Genomic DNA, 18066 nt, shown 5'->3' on the forward strand with positions numbered 1-18066 from the left:
TTTTTTTTTGCCGTGCAAGTTTACAGATACATCAGCTCCTGTCATTGGCTTAGTGGGCAATTGTATGAGTGCCAGAACTGACTCAAAGGGAAGGGTATAGGAGTTTTTGGCTGGGCGGAAGGGGAGACTGAAATCATAGCAGTCTGGTCTTTGATCGTCTTGTTCTGCAATGGAACTGTGCCATTGCTAGGGTTAATGATGTGATACTGTGCAGTTGTTCTTTTGTTGTGTGGTTGGTTGGTTGTTTTGTTTGTTTGTTTTTTAAAGGCCTATTCCTTACTGAAGGAAAAAAAATGTTACTCTGTGGTTTTATCTTTGAACAATTTAAATCAAAATAGTCTTGGAAAATTACAAAGACAAGTCAGCATTTTAAAAATAACAAACTGTTTTGTAATACTGTATGTAATGCTACTCTGCAATATATGCTGATACTACTAGATGTGATAGCGATGAAAGGTTCTACTTGGGTTTGGAAAGCTATTGTGCTGGGTCTCTGTACTAATCCTGCAAAGATACATGCTTTCTGTTGAATTCAGTGATAGAGCGTGATTAAGCTGACCATCTGGATTTGGGGTTGGAAGAACATATATGCATTATTTTAATTTTGTGTTTGCATGAACTCTGACTTATTTTTAAGTACTACCAGTATTTTTTCCAAAGTGCCAAAGTAATCAAGACTAATTAAAAAGTTGCTATGGAGACCCTGTTCTGTTTTTGTGGTTTTTTTTCTTGTTCTTTTTTGTTCAGTTTTTTTGGTAACAAAAGTAAGTTCTGAGGTTAAACTTACTTAATATTTAAATCAGTGGGAAATACATGAAATACATTCAGGTTTTCTATGCTAGAGAAGTTCTGTGAAGGGTGGAGAGCCTTTTCGGTGAATTTAGAAGTTGTCTTCATGGTGTGCACAAGTTAGGGGGTAGAAGATAGAAGGGAAGACCTGCTGTTGTCCTCAGCCACTAATTAGATTGACTGTCTTGTATTATGTCTGTGTATCTGAACCTTTGTTTGTTTCATGTACCTCTTAGTTTAGGATTGCTACAAGTTTTCTCAGAGACAAATGTATTCCATATACATGTATGTTTACATGGTGTTCTCTTCGTGACACTCTGGCTATACATCCTCCTTGTTGTATCTTGTCTGTACTTTGCTTGATTGGAAGGTTGCCCTTACGGGTGTGAAAAAACTTGGGATAAATATACATGGCTGTAGCATAAAAATATAGAAGGTTAACTTTGGTCAGGCTTTATTGATGGATTAGCTCTCTAAATACCAAAAATTGCAAGTAAAAATTCTTTGTATTTGACATCATGGTTTATACCTGTTCTTTACAGGAAAGAGTGCAAATCAGAAGATGCTACTTGCAAGATCTCTGTATCTGACCCTGAGGAATTATCAGATGAAGCAAGTGCTGACACCTTCTATGGAACTTCCCCTCCTAGTACACCCCGCCAGATGAAGCGTATGTCAACAAAGCATCAGAAAAATAACGTTGGGAGACCTGCTAGCCGCTCTACTTTGAAAGGTAGGTATGGTGTTTTGTTTTTGGTTTTTTTTTTTAACTAAAATGACCATAAAGGTTTTGTAGTAGCCTTTTCATTGCCTGATGGAGGAGATACGCAGAAGATGGAACCAGATACTGAGGTGCAGCGAAAGGACAGGAGGCGGCTGTTTGAGGTTGCTGCAAGGGAAAATTGTTTGGGTATTAGAAGAAAAATTTTAACACAAGAGTGGTCAGACGGTGAACAGTTTGCCAGAGAGGTTTTTGGGTTGTTGAATCTTTGGAGGTTTCCAAAACACAACTGGATAAGATCGTGAGCAGGATAAACTAGGTTTGAAATACATCTTGCTTTGAGCAGGAGGCTGGAAAAAATGACCTTCAGAGGTATTTTCTGATTTTTTTCTGCAGTTCTATGGTCTCTAGTAATGGTGTAGTTGATTCTCTGCCCCAGTTTCATGTTCTGAAGCTCTTTGCAGTATGTTTTATAGAAGTATGAAGTTTTCAGTGACTATTTACTCTTTAGTGTCACTGAAGCAATTAAAGTGTAGTTACCGTCGTTTACTTGTGTTGATGTTTTTATCATAAAGTCGTAACTGTGAAGAGACAAAAGGTACTTGATATGTGTTTTTTCCTAATGTTACTAAGTAACAATAACTGATATTAAACATAGTTAGGTTAAAGTAATATTTTTAAGTTTTTATTTCTTTAATTTTAAGCATATATAGAATACGGTAGTTGCTTGTTGAAAAGGTAATTGTAAAAAAATGCGGTAAATACATCTTTTCAAGCAGACCTTGTAAGAAAAAAAAAATGATGCAATTTTGGTGGTTTTGCTGAGCTTGTGGGTACAAAAAAGCCATTTTTTAAGATTGTATATTCAGTATTTTCATACAGAACATACCTAGGTTTGTTTGGGGTTTTTGTTTTGGTATTTTTTGTGGGGTTTTTGTTTGTTTTTAAACAACTATGTTAGACAAGGTTACTTGCCAGAGTTGTTATGGCAGATTGGCTATTGCCAGTTAATAATTTGGAAGCAGTTTTTTTAAATTGCTACACATGAAACAGGAAATGTTATCACAGAGTGCGTTTACTTGCAAGGATTAAATTTTCAAGGTAAGGTGTAGGAGAGAAGAAGGTAAATGGTTTAGTGTGGATAAGGGAATACAGTCTGTTCTTCAGTTGCATAGAGTTGAAGGGCCCATGCAAATGTCTTCCAAAGCTTTTGGTTCCTTTCCATTTCATACAACCTCTGAATGGTGTCACTGTGAAGAGACCATTCACCAAAAGACTTCTTCCTAGAACTGAATTGAAGAGAACTCTTGTTATACTTGCCAGTTAGCTGTATAGGCATTGCCATTATTAAGCTTCTTTTACTGGTTTTTAATTGTGCCTTTTGGTTAAGTTAAACTATTCGAATGCAACATTAACCTTACTTAGTTCTGTATATGGTAGTTATTACATAACTTTCCTTGCTTCCTATGATTTTCTTGGGTTTTTTTCCTGTGCTTTAAAAAAAAAAAAGACATGTTAGTTTCTAAACAGAGAAATTGTGATACTAAAGAACTAGAATGCGTAACGTTTCATAGTAACCCTTTGGTGCTGAGCACATATTGAGGATTGATACCATTGTAAGAAATAGCAACGATAAACAACAGCTCCCTCATAGATTTTGAGTTTTTGGAGCAAGGTCCATCTTTCTACTTGTGAGGGGAATGGTTCTAGCTTCTGGAATAATAATAGCCTGTTCTTGGTTGCTGTGAATATATCTTAAAATATGTTTGGGGTTGATTTTTTTTTTTTTTTAATGTTTTATGAGTTGGATAGTGTTGTATCTTGTAAAATACCTTTTCTGGAGAGTTCATAGTTCATTTTATTTAACTTTGACTATGTGTACAATTTCAGAAAATTTATTCTGCATTGGGGAGGGGAGGAACCAAACCACAGCCCACCAAAAAAAGCCCAAACAACAACACTCCCTCACCCCCTACCCCAAAACCAAAGATATCAAAGTGGACTACCGTCTGATTTACCTTGAATGTGTATGCATACACTGTTACTGAGATTGAATTGGTTTTACTTCAGTAAGAGAATTCATTCAGGAGTTAGTTTGCCGTAACCAGTTTAAAAAATAAATTTGAAATTACTTCTCATTTACATCTAACACAGATTTAAGGTATCTTTATTTAGGCAACTGAAAGAATTGTGGGCATTAGGGGCTTGCTTACTTGCCTCTCCAATATTTGTTTAATTCTGTCACACCAAGTTTCTTAGAACTTGCATTTATTATCAATAAACTGACACAATAATCTGTTTTAAAATAGTTTCTGAATCATTTCTCCTATAGCCCAAAACCCATGGGATTCACATTTTCTAAGCTAAATTTCATAGCTGCTGCTAAGACATACATATGTCTCCTGTTTGTTTTTTTCTGACTCGAAGGTTATGGAATGTCAGTCCAGCAGTGCTTGCTTGCTTATTGAAGTATTAGCTTCTTGAACTATAAAAAAACCAGTGCCTCTGTCTGCTTTCTAGTATGAAACTTCTGCCACTTGATACTTGAAAGGGAACCTCTATCCACTCCACTTTCTTAACCCTATAAAGTTCCTCAAGCTCATTTTGTCACTTTTTCTTTTACGAGCTGTTTAAGATCTCACTCAACCACGTGCCCCCTCTCACCAACCAGTTGCTTGGTTGTGAAACCTACCCGCCCTGTGTAGCACTAAAGGTAATTGTAACTCAAAATTTGTTAATGCAGCTGAACTTGTTTTACGAATTAGTTTAAGCCTATATTACAGAACTACAATAAAATTTGTAGTAGCAGCTGGTCCAGTTGTGACATTGATATTTATTTGTTGCAGAATTGTCCAGTATATTTGAATCATTGGCACCTGTTTATGTGAAAAAATGAGAGGATTTTGAAACACTTTGTGGATTATTGTGCCTGGGCTTTGTTAAGAATGATGAATGTTCAAGTGTTAAGAGATTTTGGATTTCTAATAATCTGTTTTTAACTTGCCTTTCTTTTAATGTGTTTTGGTGGGATGGGGAATCTGAAGATTAATATTGAAGGAGAATAACATGTTGAAAATGTAAACTGAAGGGGTTTAGAGGACCCCTATCTAGAGTGTATAATCAGAAAATGATCTTTAAATGTGCCAGAGTTTTCATTTATTAAGGTCACCAAAATCTTCATCATCAAAGTGCTGTTAAATGTTGAATCATTTTTAATCTACCCCAGAGTCTGGGAGGCAGGGAGGAATGTGTGTATGTGTTTCATCTCTGCCAACCTCCTTCATCTTCCTTCTCTTTTCCTGCCAGTGCAGAATGTGTCTTCCTGCTGCTTGGCTGTCCTGGCGTTTCGGGCTGTTGCCTCCTCACAGTAGTGCCAGCCGTGGTGTGGGATTCAAGCTGTTATGTTCAGTAGACCTTCTGTCTCATGAGTTAGTAACCAGTGAGGGTGAGGTACTGCTGTCTGACAGTAGTGTTTGGGTAGATAAATGTAACATCCATGACAGTGAATTCTGTAGCAGGTTTCTTAGAAACACTGATAGGTTTCAATTTCCAGGAGGAAAACTGTTTGAGTTAGGTTTTTCTGTCATCTGCTTATGGTACTTGGTAGCTAGTCAGAGAAAGGTATATGAATACCTGAAATAAAAGTAGAATAAGAGGCATTAATAAAGTCTGTATTTGCAAGAAACAAGTTTTTGTGATGACTAGTTCTTTCTTCCTCATGTTCTTCAGAACATAATTTCATTTTTTTCCATAATTAAGTGCCATTGTGTGCATTGTGACCTGTCCCACTTTTACACAACCATGGCAAGGGTTAAATTATGTATTTTTTAGATTGGAAGGAGGCATTGTGGCAAGGCACACCCCTATTAACTCACTTATTGCTCATTAACAGCTGAAAACAGGGTTCGTAATGGAAACAAATAAGGTGCTCTGACCACATACCTCTCCACTTTTGTTTCAGACATCTTTGCAACCTTAATACAAGGTGTGTGCATACTTCTGATAACCTTTGAGCTATGTTACCACACCAGTTCTGTTACAGAGAATTGCTGTCTTACATGAGTAGAGATTTTTTTTTTTAATTTTATGATGAAAGAAACAGATTTATACATGACTGTATCTTCTTTTGTTGCAAATGCTGGAAGATAAGTAGTGAACGACAGAAGAATGAAGGGCCATCTAATAATTAAGTCGGTGAAATGCATCCTGTGATAATATAATTCTGTCATGAAAATTTGTGTGATACTAGGCAAGCAGCACGAATTAAAATCTGTCTGTGTCATGTTTTCCTAGAAGCAAGCTGGAGATTCTGGGATGTGATTTGCAAATTGTGTAGAATTCAAGGTACAGTTGAAGTCAGGGAGCGTTCAACGCTGTGCTCAACGGTCAGAAATGTTGAGCAATAGCTTTTCCCATTATTGGCACCCAAAAGTATGCTGGCTTGATGGATCTTTCTCTATCGTGATTTTCCGTATATAGAAAGGAAATAATATTCTTCCACTGAGCAGGTCTGTTTTGTAAATAAACTTACCGGTATTTCTGGTATTAATTAAGTGTATAGTGAGGAGCATGGACTCTAAGGAAATTACTACTGCTAGCATGGGGAATGAGCCATGTGCAGCAGATAATCCTTAGAGTCACAGTGAACAATGAAAAGAAGACAAAGTATTCAGCCATTGTTCTGAAAGTCTGTTCTGTGCTTTAATAAGCAGGGGCCCTGTGACTGTGCAGCTTGTTGTGTTCCAACTGCCGGTCCCAGGACTGCAACTAGTCTATATACAGCTGCTTCCCTCCGGCCTGCCACCAATTCCTTAAGTAAAAGAGAGAGAATCACTGTTTTAATACCAAGTAGTTCCTCCTGTCCTGATCTGGAAAGCCTAGGTTGAAGCACTTTTGTTAGTGCTATGGAAGAGTGGTAAGGCCTGCTGCTTCTGAGGAAGGAACAGGGAGGGAAGAGGAGATTTCACAACTGGGCAGGGAAGGGCTGCAGGTAAGGGAGAAAGCAAGTGTGTGTGTGTGTTGGGAGAGTGGGGAGGTAGGCTTGTGGTGTTAAGGCAGTGTATTAAGACTACAGAGGGGTTCCTAGAACTGAGATCAAGCCCCGCCAGGAGGCAGAATCAGATCATTCAAGCTGAATTTCAGAATTTGTACATGCTCAAGTTTTTATGAAATTGCATGTGCAATGGCATCTCTTCAGTTCTGTGTGACTTGGAAACCTTAATAACGCTCTGTTGCTTTTTGAGGTTTTTTTGGGGGGGGAGGTTGTTTGACAAATGTGTGGAAAATGAACTTGGAAACTGTTCTTTTTCTTTTCATCATATTCAGTTCTCAGCAGACAGCATACTCAAGGTAATGAGAATTCTCTGAGGTCCTTTCTATAGAAGAGGAAGAAAAATTCTTCTGGTGCTGCTATTGATTTAGTTATACCGATGGTAATTTCCAAGACTGTATTTTTCTTCTATCCATGCCTATTTTCTTTTATTGGTATTAAACAATATTTTATGTTTGATGCTCGACCTAAGGAATGTGATTTGGAGCTGGATTGACTGATGTTTTTTCTTGTTGCTGCAGTCACATTTTTTTTCCCCCTTTTTTTTTCTTACAGAAAAGATGAGTGTGCCAACTCAGACTGTGCATAAAGACAATGGGAAAACCATCGAGAATGTGGAGGAGCACAGCTATAAGCAAGGGAAAAAGATTCGAGATACCCTAAGGACAACAGAACGAGATCACAAGAAAAACGTGCAGTGCTCATTTATGTTAGACTCAGTTGGTGGGTCTTTGCCAAAAAAACCAATTCCAGACATTGATCTCAATAAGCCTTACCTCAGCCTTGGCTGTAGCAATGCTAAGCTTCCAGTCTCTGTGCCCATGCCAATACCCAGAACTGCACGCCAGACTTCTAGGACTGATTGTCCAGCAGACCGCTTAAAATTCTTTGAAACCCTGCGGCTTTTGTTAAAACTTACCTCAGTCTCAAAGAAAAAGGACAGGGAGCAAAGAGGACAGGAAAACACTTCTTCTGTCTGGCTGAACCGATCCAATGAACTGATCTGGCTAGAGCTGCAAGCTTGGCATGCTGGCCGGAGCATTAATGACCAAGACCTCTATCTCTATGCAGCCCGTCAAGATATCCCTGATATAATCAATGAAATCCTCACCTTCAAAGTGAACTATGGAAGCTTCTCCTGTGTAAAAAACGGAGCCAGTCTCAATGGTACTTCAGGAGAAGGAGTTTGCAAAGCAACACATGGAACTAGTGCTTTGGATTACTCAAGTTACCATGAACACCTCCATCGGCAGCGGGTCTCATTTGAGCAAGTAAAGCGGATAATGGAGCAGCTAGAGTATATAGAAGCACTTTACCCATCTCTGCAGGCTCTTCAAAAGGACTATGAAAAGTATGCTGCGAAGGACTTCCAGGACAGAGTGCAGGCACTCTGTCTATGGTTAAATATTACAAAAGACTTAAATCAAAAACTAAGGATTATGGGAACTGTTTTGGGCATCAAAAATCTTTCTGACATTGGCTGGCCAGTGTTTGAAATCCCTTCTCCTTTACCATCTAAGGACAATGACCCAGAGGATGAAGAAGTTGATAGGGAAACAGAAGTAAAGGAATCCTCAGGAACATGCACAGAGGAGAGTGATGGTGATGAACAAATCTCTGAGGAGAATGTTGAGGAACTTAGACAAGCCATCAAGAACAATTTTACTAATAAGCCAAATTTTGACTTTCAGGACCATTTTTCAAGGAGGCTTGATAGGCTTGAATCTGAGGATGACTCCACCTCTTGGGTTATTCCAGAATGCAGTGCTGAGGCAAGCTGCAGCCAACACTGTTTGACCTCTATTTACAGGCCATTTGTAGATAAAGCACTGAAGCAAATGGGGTTGAGGAAGCTAATTTTAAGACTGCACAAGCTAATGCATGGCTCATTGCAAAGGGCCCGAATGGCGTTGGTAAGGAGTGATCACCAGCTGGAGGTAGGTTGCTACTAGTGTAAACGGGTAACAGGAGTACCTCCCCTGCTGTATTGTTTCTGACTGAAACGGGAGGAATTGGGATCTTAGGAAAGTTACAGTTGTTTTGGCTTTTGAAAGATAGTGTATGTTATGATTAAGAGCCTACCTCTACTTCCATGGGAATGAATCTGTTGTTGACCTGATTTAGAATTTGTGTGAAGCACGAGCTAGTTCTCTGTTCTTTGTATTTGAAATGACATTTTTATGATAACATCTTTGCTCATTACATTTTCTAATGTCTGAAGCAATGTCAGAAAAATTACAATGGAAAATAAGGCACAGAAGTTGAATCATGAGAAAAAGTAGCAATGGAAGTGGTCATTGTCCTTTCCTTGCCTTCAAGACTGGATATCTTTCTGCAAGACACCCTTTATGAAAACATCACTATTATTTTGGGGTTTTCCTCATGTAAATGAATGAAGTACTGTGGTGGCACATTATGCTTGAGGCCAGATTGGATAAATGAATGGACTCTGTTAACCTTGAAATCTATGTAAGCAAGTCATGTTAGCATGTTGCATTCTTTAGCTGGATCTTAGTTTAATTTTTTTTGTCTTTGGGTCATGGTATATTCTTAATCAAGAATGCTTGTGAGTTAATAAAAAAAAAAAAATGAAATAAGCAGTAAATGAAGGACAGTAGCTGAAGTAGTGGCCACTAATTCGTTCAAGGCAGAATATTGTTCCTTAATATAAACTTTACCTAACTTGTAGGCATCTTTATACTAGGAAGAACTAGTAGTAAGGTTTGCTTGCCCTCCTTGATAAAGTGGCACTGTGTGTGGTGCCTTACCATGGATTCTGGACAAAGGAGTTTCTTAGCCAATGTGCCTGTTCTAATATGGATACCACATGTGGCCTTTGACACATTGCTGATCTCTTGACTGTCACATTTGAAAAGAAACAAGAATTGTTTTATCTCCTTTGGAGGTTATGTTTTTAGGATGAATAAATTTATATTTATGAAGGTACGTATTTTGAAAAAGGTTTTATTTGTACTTTTTCTAGTGTAGATACTACTGTAAAAAAAATGAAGCTATTGGTTGAATTTTTATTTATTCTCTAATTGATTTCAACTTGTATTCTAGGAAATTCTAAAAAGTCACATGCTTAAGTAAAACTTGCAGGTATCTGTTACAGTAATCAAAAGCATCCCCAAACCATATATACGTAGATAGGAAGTTCAGCTTTATAGATGGGCAGAAATACCTTTAAAAAAACAAAGGAAATAAAACATAATTTGGGGCTATTGAAAACTACTATGAAAGTATTTTTGAAATTTCCAAATACCTCAAATGTTTGACTTCATAAGGTTTCTCAAAACAAGTTAATGAAACACTAGTAGCTAGAGTCTTTACTGCAGCTTCACAGAATTAAACTTTTTGGTAAGTTAGCATTGGATGACTTGTTTAAGATGTAAGGTTCATCTTTCCTCCTGTCTTCTCTATCTTTGTGACTTTTTTGAATGTTCGTTTTCAGTAATTATTACATTTTCTTTGGAATATTGTCCTCTTTTAAGAATTATGATGAAAGGTGAATGCTGTAAAATTGTGAACTTCTTTCCTGCCCTCAAATTAAAAAAATGCTGTCAAAAAAGGAAAATTCTGTTTGTCAGAAGTGTTGTACCTGCTGCAGCAAAAGATGACATCAGAGTAAAATAGAAGAGATGGTTTTGAATTGCTGGGTCTCTGCATCTGACAGTACTCTGAATGTAGTGTCCTGGGTTTTTTTTTAGTGCAGTCCAATTTGATATCTGTATGCAGCCAGAGCTGCTAGTATTTTGTTAATCTTTGTTACTTCTGTTACTTTTATATCTTGACTCTGTGTTTGTGTATTACATACACTTTAAAATCTCTGGACATAACTTTCATTTCTGTTGTTACTTAAACACTGTCTTTCATCTAAAATGTGTTTTCTGGATTCTTCTACTGTATGCATTTTAATGCTCATTTCATCTTAAATATATGTAAATGTTTATACAGATAGCTGGTTTTAGCATTTTTTAAAATACAAGTTTCATTGGTCATGGGCTCTGATACTTTAACAAGGCTCTAGGTGCTATAGAGTCTGTTTTGTGTAGAAGTTGTATGCGCTGTTCCCTAAAGAAAATGACTAGTATTTCTTGCTTTAGTTAGGTGTTACTTTAGTAGAATAGTATTTAAGCCTGTTTGTTGTTTAATCAACTGGCTGCGCTTTTGAGTATGGTTTTTATGTATGATCTCAATAAATGGCTTGGACCTTGTTTTCTTGGTTTTTTTTTTAAGAAGTATTTGGTAGTCACATGAAACATTTTAGATTGGGCCCACTGAAGATTAAGATTAGTCAAACTGAACAATATTAAATTAGGTGTCTAATGCTAAGATCTCATGTCATATGTTGTTATCCTTAATCGTAGGAAATGTAATAATACATTTATTCAATTTCTTTGTTTATTTTTGCTTATAGACTAGTTCTTTAATACTTAACCTAAGAACTAAATTTTCTAGTGCTGTACTTGCATCAGTGAGGATTGTATGTTTTAAATATTTTGTTGTACTGTAGAAGTGTAGTATTTTCATGATCTGTTATTAATGAAAACTTCTATAAAAACCTTTAGCTCTGGTGCTATACGTTTCTTTGTTTCTTTTAGAAAAGAGTTAGTAAAAAGAGGACATTTATATAGCATCTAAGAAGATAAGTTCTTATACTGTATATCAACTAGTGGTTCAACTTCAGCTAAGCTAGGTATAGAGGAAATCCCTGCTCGTGAATGTTTGCTCTTTCTGTGTAATGAGCTAGTGGTTTTATAAATTATGTAAGAACCTGCAGTGCATAATGTGTTTTGTGTCAACGTTGGAGAGTAATGTATATGATATTCTATGCCCCGTGACAGCCAAGAAACATCACAATATTAAAACCCAAAACCACTAAACCCCCTGACTTTGTCAGTAACTGCAATTTTGTGTGGCTCTTCTGAGAAAGCAGAGCTTGTATGACACTGTAGGCACAAATGTAAAAGATGTGTGTGTAGATGTAAAGGAATAAACAATTTCTTTTTTTTACTGTCTGCTAGATACTAACTAAGCTTAAAAGTGGCTTAATTTTTTTAACTTTCTAGGTGGTGCTTTATCTTTGATGTAATTTCTAGTAACGTTTTCCTCTCCTTCGCAGTGGTGGTGTTTAAATGTGGTACTGAGGAAAAACCTAAAAAATGCCAGTTATGCCTAATATATGAAGGAAGGTAGTTCAGGTGTCATAGAAGCTGTGGGATGAGGATTAGAATAAAGCAAACTTAATCTGAAACAAGTCTTGTCCTTAGCTGATGTACAGTGTGTTATCTTCAAGAGCTGCACACAGATTGCAGTCCAAATTTTCTTCCTAAATTAAACACCAGAGTGCCTCCATGTACAGCTCTGCTTAGCATATTATCACAAGATATATAGTTTACATATCTAGGATGTCTATTTCAGATAGTTTCAATTATTTTGTCTGATTATAAATGCCATTTCATTTAAATGTAAATGAAAAATGAGTTTATTAACTGAAAACCAACCAGCTTGACCTATCTTCCTTTTTTAGTTTCAGTTTCAATTTCTTAACATCTACCAAAGTTCATAAGTTATTTTTTCAATAATTCTGTTCAGTTTAACTAATGACACTTTCTTAAATACTGCATTAGTTTACAGTGTGGAGTTTTACATAATATACGCCCTATAGATTTGAAAAGGAACAAGGTTACTCAGCTGATGTAGTCAAGTACACATTTGTTTCTCAATACAGTTGTCAGTGTAAGACCTTTTGATTTGTTTTTTTAATATATTTTGAAATTCTCAAGTATTGTATCTTATAATGACCTGACTGTATGTTCCGATATATTAGGCTTAACTTGCATGTTTATCATAACATAACTGAAACAGCAGTTTTTTCCTGTGTAGTGAGAGGTGACCTCCAGCTTTAATGGATGCTTTAGTCATTTTAATATTGAAACATAAAATAAGAGATTTTGTTCACTCCCAAGGGTCCATAATTATCTTCCTCAGCCTGGTGATCCTCAAAAAAAAAAAAAAAAAAAAAAAAAAAGTTTAGCTTTAAAGACAAAAGAGATAAATTGAAACTTCTGTGGTTGATTTGCCAGTTAATAGTATCTTACCTTTTAAAAATGGGCGTTTTTGCATGCTACTGTAAACAAATGCTAAATCCTAAATAATTTAAGGATCCTTTTCATGATACCTATTTCTTGTTATAGTTTTCAGAATTTCCAGATCCCATGTTGTGTTCAGATTATGTGCAGTTATTAAATTCCCCACCTTGTTGTGAGCAAAAATGCAGCACTGTGTCGTGGGAGGAGCTGAAATCCATGGACTTACCGTCTTTTGAACCTGCATTCTTGGTCCTTTGCCGAGTCCTGCTCAATGTTATCCATGAATGTCTCAAGCTAAGGTTGGAACAAAGACCTGCTGGGGAACCATCTCTTTTGAGTATTAAACAGGTTTGCATCAACTCTTTTTTGGTGTTTGGTGGTTTTTTTTATACCTATTTCCTATTTGAAATAACTTTGTCATTTTGTTATGGTAAGGTGGTCAGTTTAAAGCGGATTAGTTGAAGAAATGACAATGTATAATTATGTAATAACTTTTATAAATAGTCTTATATTTCATATGGAGATCTATTTTTTTGCATAGTAAACAACTGGTCATAAATACCTCTCTGATTTAGACTTCCAAAACAAAACTGGTGATTAAAGAATTACCAGCCAGCAAAGAGAAACAGAATTTGTTCCATTTGCAGTGTGAGTTATATAAGCTTGTCCAATATATCTTCCTCCATTTGGGTTTCTTAGGCAGTGTATCCAATTTTAAGGGTCTGTATATTTCTTTTCTTTGACTTGATCTTTTCTTCTTTGCAAATGTAGGACCTCTGCCAACATGTGGTGGTCACATAGTGAAAGCTGTTGAAGAAGAAAAACAAATACTTAAAAAATATTTCTTTCCTAGTATATTGTTTTATATAAATATACATACATTTCATTTAAAAACATAAAAGTGTATAAATTTCCTGTGGGTAGTGACCCAAGACTATCAGTCTTGTCACTGATTGAGAATGTTGTATGAGGATTTATTTTCTGGTGGTTATCTAATAAAATGAAGGCTTTTTAGGTCAATGCCATTTTTCAAAGTCTAGTCCAGGACATACTAAAATTGTCGGAAGTAATCTCCCTGCTCCCTGGCAATCATGAGCAGATCAGGATTTTATCAGGTGGTCTTTAAGGGTAAACATTTAAATAAGCTCTTGGGCTGATTATGACTTCACATTCCAGTTATCTGCTGCTCCCACATCAACTGCTAAGTTACTTTATGGTCCCAAATAAATTTCAGTCCTCTCTGTTGCCCACCTTCCTCCTCTTATTTCACCCCTTCTTTTTCTTTCTTTGGTATACTAGGATTTTAGGTGTCCTAATATCCAAAAGCATGGTACCTACAATTTCAATCTTAAGAGTCATAGTTACAGTAAAATATAGTATAGCATACTGTATTGTAAAGGACAATATATCCTTTTTTTTTTCCCCCAGAGACTGGGGCTGTTTTTTTGCCCTTACATTTTGTATTCTCCTTGTGAACTTCAAGTTAAGTAAAAATGACACTTTCTTCTTGGAAAACAGCATGTGTGTTACAGACTGTTTTGATGATGTATACTGTCTTGCTAATTATACTGAAAAAATGAATTCAAGTCAGCAAATGCTTGCTGTCCCACGCAATATTTCTGAACAGGCAAAGGAGCTGTGGAGTATATTTCATAAATAGATCTATTTGTTTCCCGAAGAATTGTAATGCCTAAAATCTTGAGCAGGCTCAAAACATAGTCTAGGGTCTGTTTTGTGCTAGTGTTCTGCAAGTCTAGGGTGTTCTGCAAGTTCACAAAGTACTACAGAATTACAGAGAAAAACAAACCACCAAAAAACTCCAGAAGACTTTGTAAACTTTCTAACTTCCTTGCTGTAGAGTACCTGTGTGACCTGCCCTACCTGCTCTGCAGAATATAATTTCTTGTACAAACTCCCTAAACAAAAAACAACCCATCAAACCAATAATATGATATTATTTTCGGTTTAAGCTGCACATTCTTTAGTGTGCTCATTATAGACCATATTTTTATTTGCCTCTTGCCTTGTGAGTTTCAGTTCCAAAAGTCGAGACTTAAAATGAGCACTACAGAGTTTTTTGTAAATCCTATATCCTGTTATTCAATAGCACTACACATCACTGTAAAGCAGTATTATTTAAACAAAAAACAATCACTATTTTTAATGAAGTTTTGAGGGTGGATTTTTTTTATTTTGAATGGACAAATGTTGCTCTGCAAGTTTTGGAAGTGAACTTTGCTTGTATCTGTAAGATATGCCATACTAGATGTTAAAGTTTTATGGATAAGTGATATTGCCAGTTCCCATTTGTCTCTGTGAATAATGGGTAGTTAAATACCAATTTTAAAATATTTGAACAAGTTATGTTTTTCCTTGTGGATCCAAGACAGCAAAGAGTGCACATTTATTTTTAAATATGTGACATGTTAGGGATATAAATGTGTAATTCTTGTATTTCTGCCTTATAAAAAAAATACTTTTTTTTCCCCCACGGTTTTCAACTAGCTTAGTAAGTTTTAAACTAAAGAGTTCAAAATATTACCCATGTTTCCCCTGCACACGGGGAAGCACAGAGTAACATGTTCTGGCCTGTAAAAGAATCCAGAAACTCTTGTCATATTAATAACATTATTGTATATATTTTGCTTTCATGCCATTATAATTTCACATACATTGAATCCACTACATTGATATATTATTTTGCCAGGATAGCCATTAAAAGCAAATTTTTAAAAGCAGATTAACCAACCAACAATTCCATTCCCACTGACCCTTCGCATGAATCCTACTCCTCTTCTCATACTCTTGATTTAATGAAGTTGTTGCTCAGAAAAGGTTAGGGCTTGTCAGACCTGGAGACTGATGATAATTTCAGAGGAGTAGTCGCTTAGCACTAGTAGTGGTTCTGAAGCATTTGTTAGTGCAGGTTTGAAACTGTTGGTGCTCTTTGTGTACTCCTGTGTCTGTGGTTGTGCAAGTTTCTTCAAAGAAACAAAACCTCTGAGCTTTCAGGGAGGGCTGACAGCTGTTTGGCCAAAAGTGACCACTTTTTCAGTTGAAAAGATAACTTTCCTCATGTTAGCCTTGCCCAGGGAAGCAACAAAAGAAACACTAACTGCTTTCAGGTCTGGCATGTGTTGAGAGTGATCACCTGCCCAGTAGATTGATAATCCTGTAGTAAAACATTTCTCATTGTTCTGTAAGCATCTGCCAAACACATTGCCTATTATTCCTGACTTGCTTCCATTTAAACTGCTGATCTGATGATTGTGAGCCCTCTTGCCCACTTCTGAACTTACCTATCCAGTTAGTTACTTGCTGGTGGCCCTGGGCAGGGATCTAAAACATCAGCTTCATCTGCGTTTACAGTTCTGTGGCAAATGGCATAGAATCATACGATCACTTAGGTTGGAAAAGACCTTTAAGATCATTGAGTACAACCCATTAACCTGGCCCTGCCAGGTGCACTACTAAAGCATGTCCCCAAGCACTGCATCTACACCTCTTTTAAATACCTCCAGGGATGGTGACTCAACCACTTCCCTGGGCAGCCTGTGATAGAAAATGAGTCACATCTTTCCTGCCAGCATGTAGAGCATGTATTAATTTCTAAAACCTGTAGAAATTATGTAGTCATAAGCTAACATACTTAGACAAACTGGACTGGTAAATTAAGCTTTTACTTCCCAAGGAAATTTAAGAGTAATGTCTTGACTGATGGCACTTTTTGGTTTTTTTCTCTTCAGCTAGTGAGAGAGTGTAAAGAGGTTCTGAAGGGCGGCCTGTTAATGAAGCAATATTACCAGTTTATGTTACGGGAGGTGTTAGATGACTTACAAAAGATTGATTACAACATTGATCCTTTTGAAGAGGACCTGCATAAAATGTTAATGGTAAGCTTCAAAAAGGACAAAATATTTGGGGTCCTAGTAAGTGTACTGTTAGTCTGAATACTGCTAATAGAAATCTGTTGTCCCTGTTGGGTGTAGGTCTTGCCAATTTTTTTGTTGTACTACTTTAACATAATTTTATTGTTTTAATGGACTTGTAAAGGTAACAAAGTAGCCATTGCCATTTTAGCAATACTGATTTTTGTTTACTGAACAGTGCTACAATGTACTTGTAAATTGCTTGTATTTACAATACTGGTTCATATATAGAACTGTAAATTCCATATGTTTAAACTAAACTTTTAATAACCTTTTAGTATTTAATAAAAATACATACAGTTGTTTGACTAACATCATGTCTTAATATCTTTGTATTAATCTATTAATGATACCTTATTTTTTATGTGTATTTGTTATGACAAGTTAAACATGACAAAGTATTTTCAAGACAAACACTTGGCATCTGAAAGATATTAAATGAAATATTCTTTAGTAAATTCAGTTTAAATTACTGTTCCCTTGGATGTGACTTGATTGTTACTGTTTTGCGAGTTGCAGTATTCTGAGGGCAAGAAAGCCCGCCAAGATACACCTCAAAAACTCATCACTAGTGTTTTGTCAGCAGAGCTGTTGCTACCATCTATTGTTGAGTACACATGGATTTTGCTGTTCCATGCTATTCATTGCCTACAATGGTGAAAATAGACAGTTTTACCTAAAGTTTCTTATGCTGCATGCCTGCTTTCATTTCCACCTGAAATTTCTAGAAACTTCCAGCAGAAATGACCTGGCTAGATGAAAGGAAATGGTTCATCTTCTCCATTTTGAAATTCTTTACCTGTTTGGTTTTTTTGGTTTTTTGGGTTTTTTTTTTTTTTAGGTGGCTGTAGCTGTAATGTTTTTGTGCTTTGAGGCACGAGCTTGAACTTCAAAAGCAGTTTTAATTGTATAAGGATTTTGCTTTTTGTAGGTCTTGAAAGGGGTGGGTATAAGACTATGTAAATAGTAATAAATGTATTAGACTTGAAAGAATCACAGTTTGTGCCTGTTCGGAGTTGCAGATTACTGTAGCACTAGGGGCACTGGAGAAAGATTGTATGAATGGTCAGGATTGTCAGAGTAGTCCTGCAAGGTGCAGGAAGTTGGACTGGGTGATCCTTATGTGTCCTTTCCAATTTGAGATACTGTTACGATTCTAAGATTGGGACAGCTGGGCAAAGAAAGCTGAAGAGATGATCTGGACTGAAAATAGGGACAGGGAAAACTTGTATGCACTCTGAAGGTTGAGGCAGGATTAATGAGGCATGGAGAGTTGAAACTTTGTCTTTTCCTGTGGACTCCTTGTATTCACAGGCAAGATAGCTAAGAAGAGTACTGGAAGAGGAATTAGGCTAAGAGGGAAAGGTGAATTAAATAAATGGGGCAAGAATGGGGCTACAGCTTGAGACTATCAAAGCACAGTACCCACCTAACCCAGAGTAGAGTTTTAAGGTTTTCCAGATATACTTTGCTCTTGTGAGA

At 36.5% G+C, this 18066-nt stretch overlaps 1 protein-coding gene across 7 annotated transcripts in view; it reads left to right on the plus strand.

Annotated features, from left to right (window-relative positions):
* Positions 1-18066, plus strand: part of MAP3K4 (mitogen-activated protein kinase kinase kinase 4) — an 80923-nt gene that overhangs the window by 19981 nt on the left and 42876 nt on the right. For all 7 annotated transcript variants that reach the window (XR_008748028.1, XR_008748026.1, XR_008748027.1 and 4 more), the window contains exons 2-5: positions 1332-1522; positions 7116-8497; positions 12761-13003; positions 16402-16548. Coding sequence is in view for 4 of the 7 variants with exons in the window: in XM_055809831.1 (XP_055665806.1) it covers positions 1332-1522; positions 7116-8497; positions 12761-13003; positions 16402-16548 (1963 nt within the window). In the remaining 3 variants the exon portion in view is untranslated. The remainder of the gene's footprint in view (positions 1-1331; positions 1523-7115; positions 8498-12760; positions 13004-16401; positions 16549-18066) is intronic.

Source organism: Falco peregrinus, chromosome 7 (genome assembly GCF_023634155.1).
Source record: "Falco peregrinus isolate bFalPer1 chromosome 7, bFalPer1.pri, whole genome shotgun sequence".
NCBI classification, from domain to species: domain Eukaryota; kingdom Metazoa; phylum Chordata; class Aves; order Falconiformes; family Falconidae; genus Falco; species Falco peregrinus.